This window comes from Thrips palmi, unplaced genomic scaffold, assembly GCF_012932325.1.
Source record: "Thrips palmi isolate BJ-2018 unplaced genomic scaffold, TpBJ-2018v1 HiC_scaffold_2, whole genome shotgun sequence".
NCBI lineage: Eukaryota > Metazoa > Arthropoda > Insecta > Thysanoptera > Thripidae > Thrips > Thrips palmi.
In genome coordinates, this window is record NW_023144629.1 from 548,016 (window position 1) to 556,719 (window position 8,704).

The 8,704-nt window shown below is 61.2% G+C and overlaps 1 protein-coding gene across 1 annotated transcript; it reads left to right on the forward strand.

Annotated features, from left to right (window-relative positions):
- Nucleotides 1–3,006: 3,006 nt before the first annotated feature.
- LOC117647219 (venom carboxylesterase-6-like) lies at nucleotides 3,007–8,266 on the forward strand. The gene is made up of 10 exons (XM_034388864.1): nucleotides 3,007–3,140; nucleotides 4,358–4,563; nucleotides 4,892–5,032; nucleotides 5,354–5,498; nucleotides 5,796–5,981; nucleotides 6,296–6,658; nucleotides 6,996–7,177; nucleotides 7,263–7,422; nucleotides 7,504–7,633; nucleotides 8,008–8,266. Exons 1-10 carry the CDS (start codon nucleotides 3,137–3,139, stop codon nucleotides 8,201–8,203), a joined length of 1,713 nt encoding a protein of 570 aa, XP_034244755.1. The 5' UTR covers nucleotides 3,007–3,136; the 3' UTR covers nucleotides 8,204–8,266.
- The last annotated feature ends 438 nt before the right edge of the window (nucleotides 8,267–8,704 follow it).

Consider the following 8,704-nt stretch of genomic DNA (forward strand, 5'->3'; position numbering starts at 1 on the left):
ACACACTGCCGACTGCCGGCGGATGGAGAGACCCCCTTCCGACAGGGACTGCCGGCGCTACCCCGCAGCTCCCGCAGCCAGGCCCAAGCGGCAAGGAGTTGTCCTGCAGTCCCTGCACGAGTGCAAGGGGGCCTGCCGGGGCCTGCCGGGCCCTGCGGGGCACGACGGCACGCCACTTGTCGTCCCTCGACCCCAGTGTGACCCGCCGCACGCGCCGAAGCTGCATACGCTTATCCAGCGATAATGTGTTCGCCGCGGCAAAAAAGCGAAGCGCGGCCACGGTTCAAAGAGCCTCCAATGTTTACTACAAAAAGTGCTCCGTCATAGCAGTGGCCGGTCCCCGCAGCACAAGGCCAACGGCTCCCTGGCCGCCCTGGCCGCCAGGCTAAGGGTACAGTAGGCGCGAGGCGCGGTGCGTGATCGTCAAGGCCAAGGTGTTGGTCACGACCGCGGCAACACGCGGCCGTGGCGAGAGTGGCGAGGTCCTTCGGCCGAGCCATTTCGAACACTTGTCTCTCTCTCTCACACTGGGGGGCGTCCAACGAGTGCGACGGGGGACATGGCATCGTCACCGAGCAACAGAGAGGCTCCGCACAGTGGGCCAGAAGACCGGTGGAGGCGGCCAAAACTCTAGACGCGTTTTGAGCTCCTGAGTCGCTAATTGGGACTCGAATCGAACGTGTGACCCCACCAATGGATTCCTCGTTCGGAGAGCAATCCATTGGTGGGGTCACACGTTCGGTTCGAGTCCCATTTAGCGACTCTGGAGCTCAAAACGCGTCTAGAGTTTTGGCCGCCTCCACCGGTCTTCTGGGGGGGACCGGCGGCGGCGGCCATGCTGCCGAGCGGTTGTGTTTTGGGGAGCTCCGTATTCGAGGGCCGCGAGGGGTGGTATAAAGTGGGAGTTCAAGTTTGTGTTTGGTACGAGGCGATGTGGTTTGCAGTAGTGCGTGTGCTGTGCGAGTGTCAAGTGATTCAGTGCATCGGTGTCCGAGTAATCAACGAAAGACTGGCAATGTCTTTGTGTGCCTCCTGGTGGCGTCCCGGCGTCCCTACGCAGCGACCCTGCAGCTGCTGGCTGGAGCGGGGGTGGGGGGCCAGGCGACGGCCACGCCACCCGGGCCCTGCAAGTTCGTGCGAGGAGGCCGGATCAGCGAGGCGCTCAGATTGGTGACGTATGACGTGTACAAGGGCAGTACGGATGTTCAGTGGCGGAGGCATGAGTGTTGTGCAGCACCAGGTGAGAGGGCATCAAGTGCATCCCCTTGCAGGTTTGGTCCCTCCGCGCGGCATTGGCTAGGGCTAGGCTTACAGGCACTGGGGTGTGTCACCGAGAGCCGTGTCCGTGTGGTGTGCGAGTAGCCCAATAAGGGCGTCAGGGCTGATTGTTCCCCTTGCATTTGTACAGCGTTTGTAGTAGCGTGGTGTTCCCTCCCGGTCCGTGTCGATGCGGACCACGCACGTCTCTGTTGCCATGGCAACGAGGGTCGCCACCCGGCAGCAGGCAGCATTGGCGTCGGGGCCCGGCGTTGTTTTGTATTTTTTCACGCTCATTTACAGCTCTAGGCCTAGTCCGGCGACCAGGCCTGTTCCTCGCACCCCCCCCCCTCCCCTCGTCCGTGTGCGGTGGTCCAGGCGTGGGTGGGGTGGGACTCCGCTCGCTCCGTCTTTCTCTCTCATTCGCGCTGGCGCTCTTTCCTTGTCTATTGCCTTCTCGCCCCCTCCGCCCTCCTCCCCTTCCAGCGTGTGGTGACGGAGGTGGCCGAGGCCTCAGTGGGGCGGGCGCTGGCCCATTTGCCTGTCGCATGTCCTTTCCTTGCAGATCAGCGGGCCATGCACTCTTACTTTCTGCGCGCCGGATTCGGCAGCGTCGTGGTGGATTGCCCTCGCCAACTCTTATAGCCTAGGCCTGATGGCGGTGGGGTGGGGGTCGGCAGCCGGTCTTGTGATATCAAATTATTGGTGTAGTGTGCTTAATACTCTCTTACAGCTAAACTTTACGACTCGAGGGCGACACCTCATGGATGGGAATGCGGCTACGGCCTTCGACCCGTGAAGTTTGGTGTTTCCCGACCCGCAAAAAGGGTGCCGGGCCTGACCGCCCGGGAGTCACACCCGCGGTACCCCTGATAAGGGTGCTATGCCCTGTGTCGTTTGGCTAAGGATAGTCATGTGACTACACGTGTCTTTCCGCCGGTGATAAGGGCCTGTCATCTCATGGTGGCAAAAACGAACCAAAGTGGAGCGGTACCGCGTGGATGGGAATGCGGCTACGGCCTTCGCCCCGTGAAACCCGGTACCCCTCCTAAAGGGAGGCACCTCATGGATGGGAATGCGGCTTCGGCCTTCGACCTATGAAATCTGGTGTCTCCCACAACCAATCAGGGGGTCCCCTCGGGAGGACGCCCGCATTGCCCCTAACGGGGCAGTGCAACACCTGAGGCGCCGGACGAGCGGTCTGTGAGTACACGCACCCTCGGCTGCTGCGACGACGGTACAGCGCGGGCAGTAGATTGGGTGGGTTAAAACCCTGACTGTACCACAAGGTTGACAGTCACCCCATTCGTACGCGCGCAGCGGAGTGTGGCTCTTCGGAGCCGCACTCTGCGGACTAAGGGCCCCCTGTGTTGCCCATCAACCTCACTAAGTAACAGTGAGAGGCTCATGCTTGACAGAGCCGTTTGTTGAACGTCCATCCTTAAACCTTAAACCGGTCTTCTGGCCCACTGTGCTCCGTGGGTGTCCGGCGAGGCCCCCACTCGCGGAGAAGAACCGCGGCGTTTCTTGCCGCAGGTGCGAGAGAGGCAGAGCGACGAAGACGACTCTCGGAATCAGTCTGCTGGGTCTGGATAATGAGCGAGTGAATCTGGAGGACCCACTGCAATCAGTCGGACAGAGAGAGATGGAGATAGCGCTCCCCCGGCGCGGCACAGCGCACAGCGGGCACAGCACCGCGCCCTGGCGGCGGCCCGGCGCGACAGCGACGCCGTGGGCCCCGCGTCTGTCTCGCCGGTCGCCCCGTCTCGTCGGACCTCAGCGGCAAAAGCGACTTGAATGGGCGGGGAAGGTCGCAGTGGACAGTGGGCATCGCTCAGCGGCGGACCGACCGGACCCACCGGACACAAACGCAAAGGCCATGGGTGAGTTCTCCTCGCGCGGCGGTGGCCAGCAGCGCCAGCAGTGGCCCGGCTTCTTGGCGCCGGGTCACTTCTGCAGTGCAGCGGCCAATCAGAGCTCGTTTTCGTCGCGCTCTGTCTTTTCCGCATCTGTACGGACGCTCCACGAGTGCGAGAGAAACAGAGCGACGGAAACGACTGATTGGCTGCGGGGGTGGCCGACGCTGACCAATGGGGGCAGGCGCCAGGCGCCACTCCGGACTACTATTCGCACCAGCGGGTCCTTCCTGTTTTGGTTGGTGTCGCGTGCTGGTCCTGGGCTTCGCCGAGGACCCGCGCAGTGTCAACAGGTGCTTATCTTTTCGGCACACGTGCTACTACATACATAGTCGCCGCAGGTCGTTGCCGTGCGACACTATATCGTGAGAGATGAACCGATGGATCAATAACCCCGCGCTGGACCGCTGCTCCAAGGTTTAGCCGGTTCACAATCCAGCGACGGCGGTCGGCACCCTCTCAATTCAACCCTGCAAGTCGTTGGGACAGGGAAGCACTGTGATTAGCCCCCTACCTCGACCTGTTCTGTTCAAGACGCGGCCTTGAGGGGCGCTATCATTGTTTGCCTCGAAGCGCCAAGACCGCGGGCTGTACTACAGTCTTAACATTGTTTCTTTTCGACCTCCGACCCGCCAAGAGCCAAGTTCGGCAGTCCACTACACTTGGGTGTATCGCGCCTCGTTCGACCGGTTTATCGCGACTTTGTCTCCCCGACTCGGCAGCGCCACGCATCACGCCGATAAGACTTCGACCAGCCCGGATAACCGATCGTTGGATACTCCAGCCGCCACCCCGGACCTGCTCACCGAGTTGGAGGGATCGTTTCTTCGCTCTGTCTCTCTCGCGCCCTCACTGAACGTCCCATGAGTGCGACCAGGGGGAAATCACTGTGGATTTCGGTGTACAAATACAATGAATTTCAGTCGAATTTCGGGGAATTTCAGTCGAATTTTGATGAATTTCAGTCGAACTTCAATGAAATTTAGCCGAATTTCGATGAAATTCAGTCAAATTTTGATAAATTTTAATGAATTGTAGTGAATTTTACATGTTTGATGAATCTCAGTGTTCAAATTTGGCTGGAGTTACTTCCCCTTGAGTGCGACAGAGACAGCAACGGTCCTTCGCAATCCTTCGGAATCCTTCGGAATCCTTGTGAACGCCGCTCGTCTCTCTGCCGGCAGGAACCGCGATGCTTGGCGTTTTGGCGGCCACCTTGCTGGCGGGTTGCGCCCTGGCGGGGCAGACCGAGCTGGCGGCGCCCGAGGCGCGCGTCGCGGCGGGCAGCCTGCGGGGCAAGTGGGTGGCTTCCAAGCCGTCCGGCCGCGCCGTCGCCGCCTTCGAGGGCATCCCCTTCGCCAAGCCCCCCGTCGGCGAGCTGCGGTTCAAGGTCAGGACTTCCCTCCTCCGCAGAGTCGCATCTCGCCGCTCTGTCTCTCTCGAGACAAAGCACAGTGGGCCAGAAGACCGGTGGAGGCGGACAAAACTCTGGACGCGTTTCGAGCTCCAGGGTCGCTAAACAGGACTCGACCCGAACGTGTGACCCCACCAATGGATTCCTCGTTCGGAGAGCAATCCATTGGTGGGGTCACACGTTCGGTTCGAGTCCCATTTAGCGATTCTGGAGCACAACACGCGTCTAGAGTTTTGTCCGCCTCCAACGGTCTTCTGGCCCACTGTGCAAAGCAGCGCAACTCACACCCCGTCGTTCTGCGCAGGCTCCCATGGCCAAGGAGCCCTGGAGCGGCGTCCTCGTCGCGGACAAGACCGGCCCCGTGTGCCCCCAGAGGGCGTTCAGTAAGCCCAACGTCGTGGAGGGCAGCGAGGACTGCCTGTACCTCAACGTGTACTACCCCAAGGTAAGGCGGAGGCCCTTGCCGCAAGTCCGCGAAGACGGCGACACACACAAAAACACACACACAACCACTACATTGTAGCGTGTCGCGTGCCGACCGGTGCCGGATGACATAACAGCTCAGCAATACCACTGTTTATCTCTTGGCGGCGCCTGCCGGACTGCCGGCGTCCGGCTGAAGCACGCAGGACCTCGCCCGCCACCTTCCGGACCGACCAGGGCCTAGCAAGGACCTCGTCGCTCTGTCTCTCTCGCACTCAAACTCGATGGGGCTTCCGGGCCGAGCGTGGCCGAGCGAGAGAGCTAAGAGGTCTCCCTGTTGCAGCTGACGGCGGACAAGACCCTGCCCGTCATGGTGTTCGTCCACGGCGGCGGCTTCACCACCGGCGCCGGCAGCATCTACGGCCCCGAGTACGTCACGGACCGCGACGTGGTGTTCGTCAACTTCAACTACCGCCTCGGCCCGCTCGGTCGGTAGAACACTGACGCGACCAAACAGACACACATGTGGCACAGTGAGCCAGAAGACCGGTGGAGGCGGCCAAAACTCTAGACGCGTTTTGAGCTCCAGAGTCGCTAAACAGGACTCGCACGGAACGTGTGACCCCACCAATGGATTGCTCTCCGAACGAGGAATCCACACGTCACACGTTCGATTCGAGTACTGTTTGGCGACTCTGGAGCTCAAAACGCGTCTAGAGTTTTGGCCGCCTCCACCGGTCTTCTGGCCCAGTGCGTGGCGTGCTTGACGCTCCGCTCTGTCGCAGGCTTCCTCAGCACGGCCGACGACGCGGTGCCCGGCAACCAGGGCATGAAGGACATGGTGCTGGCGCTGCAGTGGGTGCGCGACAACATCCGCGCGTTCGGCGGCGACCCCGACTCCGTCACCATCTTCGGGGAGAGTGCGGGAGCGGCCAGCGTGCACTACCTCGCGCTGTCCCCGCTCGCCAAAGGCAAGCGCACAGCGTCCCCACAGTGGGCCAGGAGACCAGTAGAGGTGGACAAAATTCTAGACGCGTTTTGAGCTCCAGAGTCAAAAAGCAGGCCTCGAACCAAACGTGTGACCCCACCCATGGATTGCTCTCCGAACGAGGAATCCATTGGTGGGGTCGCACGTTCGGTTCGAGTCCTGTTTAGCGACTCTGGAGCTCAAAACGCGTCTCGACTTTTGTCCGCCTCCACCGGTCTTCTGGCCCACTGTGGTCCCGTCGGATTGTCAGGTTGGTGTAGTGCACTCGACTGACGGCCTGGTCGTGCCCGCGTCCAGGACTCTTCCACCGCGCCATCCAGATGAGCGGGTCCGCGCTGGCGCCCTGGGCGTTCTACGAGCCGGCCCGCGCGCGCGCCAAGACGGACAAGCTGGCCGCCGCCCTGGGCTGCCCCACGCACTGCAGCAAGGCGCTGCGTGACTGCCTCGTCACCAAGCCCTTCGAGGACATCATCCGCGGCGACGTGGCGCTCTTGCAGTGGCTGTACCACCCCATGGTGCTGTTCCGGCCCACCGCCGAGCCCAGCGGCCCCGGCGCCTTCCTGGACAAGCACCCCGCCAAGGTGTACGCGGACGGCGGCGCCCACGACGTGGCCGTCATGACGGGCGTCACCACCCACGAGGGCTGCATCGTCGTCGTGCGTGAGTGTCTGGCTTCCTTACGGACTGATGCCGACACACAGTGGGGCAGAAGACCGGTGGAGGCGGCCAAACCTCTAGACGCGTTTTGAGCTCCAGAGTCGCAAAACAGGACTCGCACAGAACGTGTGACCCCACCAATGGATTGCTCTCCGAACGAGGAATCCATTGGTGGGGTCACACGTTCGATTCGATTCCCATTTAGCGACTCTGGAGCTCAAAACGCGTCTAGAGTTTTGGCCGCCTCCACCGCCGTCTTGGCCCACTGTGCGACAGTCGTTTTCGTCGCTCCGTATCTCTCTTCGTGAACCTCGCGTTGACGGACCGTTCGCTGTTGCAGCCATCGCCGAGAACGAGACGGCGCTGGCGGACTTCGACCAGCACTTCACGGAGCGCGCCGCCGTCATGTTGTTCACCGACCACCTGCCGCAGAGCCTCAACCACAAGCAGTTCAGCCAGCTCCGCCAGGCCTACTTCGGCGACAAGGCCATCAACAGCGACACCGTGGACGAGTTCCTCGACGTGAGTACGCCGCGCTGCTTGTGAGTACGGCATGCAGAACGTGAAAATGGACTGATCCATGTCGCCTTGACTCTCCCCACCGCAGCTGACGACCGACGCCTTCTTCTCGTACGCGTCCATCGAGTCCGTGAAGCTGCACGCGCGCTCTGTCAAGTCCCCCGTGTTCCTCTACGAGTTGGGCCACACCAGCGACAGGACCTTCGCCACGGCCTTCGGGGCCAGCAAGGCCACCAAGGCGAAGTACGGTAAGTCGAGCACGCCGACGTCGGGGCTCGCGAACCCGCGGCGCCGTCCGCCAACTTGACCGACTGCTTGGCCTTCTGCAGGTGTTTGCCACGCCGACGACCTGCCGTACCTGTTCTCGGTCTCGGAGTTCGTGCCCGAGCCGCCCTCCGAGTCGGACATGGCCTTCTCCAGCACGCTGCTGGACTTGTTCACCACCTTCGCGGCCACGGGGTACGTACACAGTCCTGGAGCGGAGACAGCGCCACACAGTGGGCCAGAAGACCGGTGGTAGCGGCCAAAACTCTAGACGCGTTTTGAGCTCCAGAGTCGCTAAACAGGACTGGAATCGGGCGTGTGACCCCACCAATGGATTCCTCGTTCGGAGAGCAATCCATTGGTGGGGTCACACGTTCTGTTCGAGCCCTGTTTAGCGACTCTAGAGCTCAAAACGCGTCTAGAATTTTGGCCGCCTCCACCGGTCTTCTGGCCCACTGTGTGGCAAGGCCCGCGGCGTGCGCCCTGTGGGTAGGCAGCCCAACCGCCACCGCAGCCGGCTGGACTTCCCTCGAGCTTGAACCCGTCTTGACAACGTTCGGACGTTACAGGGCCCCCACCAAGGACGGCTCCTGGCCCGCCGTCAAGGACCTCAACGACAAGACGGAGTTCGCGTACCTGGGCGGCCCCGGCCCCGTGTCCGTGCGGAGGGGCTTCCACAACGAGCGTATGGAGCGGTGGGCCAAGTTCCCCGTCAACGTGAACCCCGGCCTCGCACTCAGCAGCCACGCCAGGGACGAACTCTGAACCGCCGCCATTTTGTATTTTATAAAAACCGGAAGCAAAATAAAAAAAAAGTTTTAAAAATTACTCAACATGTTCTTGCGACTCTGATCCAAAAGACGCCAAAATGTTGAGTGTTCTTGATGAATATGAGGGGTCTGCCAGGGGATTTTTGTCATTTCGTGTTCATTTCGCAACGTTCCGCAATGAACGAAAGGCTGAAATCTGCAGTGTCTCTGCTGAACCCAGAAAATTATGAAACGAGTTGAGCCTCAAGGGAAGAGTGCCTTGTTCCTGGGAGGAGAGATTTATTAATGAATCATGCTGGGCCTTTGCACGACCACCACCCTTCTTGCAGTGCGGGCCCATGCGGGTCTCGGGTCGCTACGGCCTTCCAGGCCCAGCAGTGCTGCAGCAGTGTGCCTCACACAGTCACACAGGTGGCCGGGCGCGGATCAGAAAGGAATTACTCCTAAAGTCATCATCACCCGGCCCGACCAACCCGGACCAATCGCCCCCCGGCAG

Bases quoted from the DNA above. Each gene is read 5' to 3' on its own strand.
- LOC117647219 (XM_034388864.1), top strand. The intron at 4,564-4,891 runs GTCAGGACTTCC...CGTTCTGCGCAG, and splicing joins TCGGCGAGCTGCGGTTCAAG to GCTCCCATGGCCAAGGAGCC. The intron at 6,659-6,995 runs GTGAGTGTCTGG...TCGCTGTTGCAG, and splicing joins GGGCTGCATCGTCGTCGTGC to CCATCGCCGAGAACGAGACG.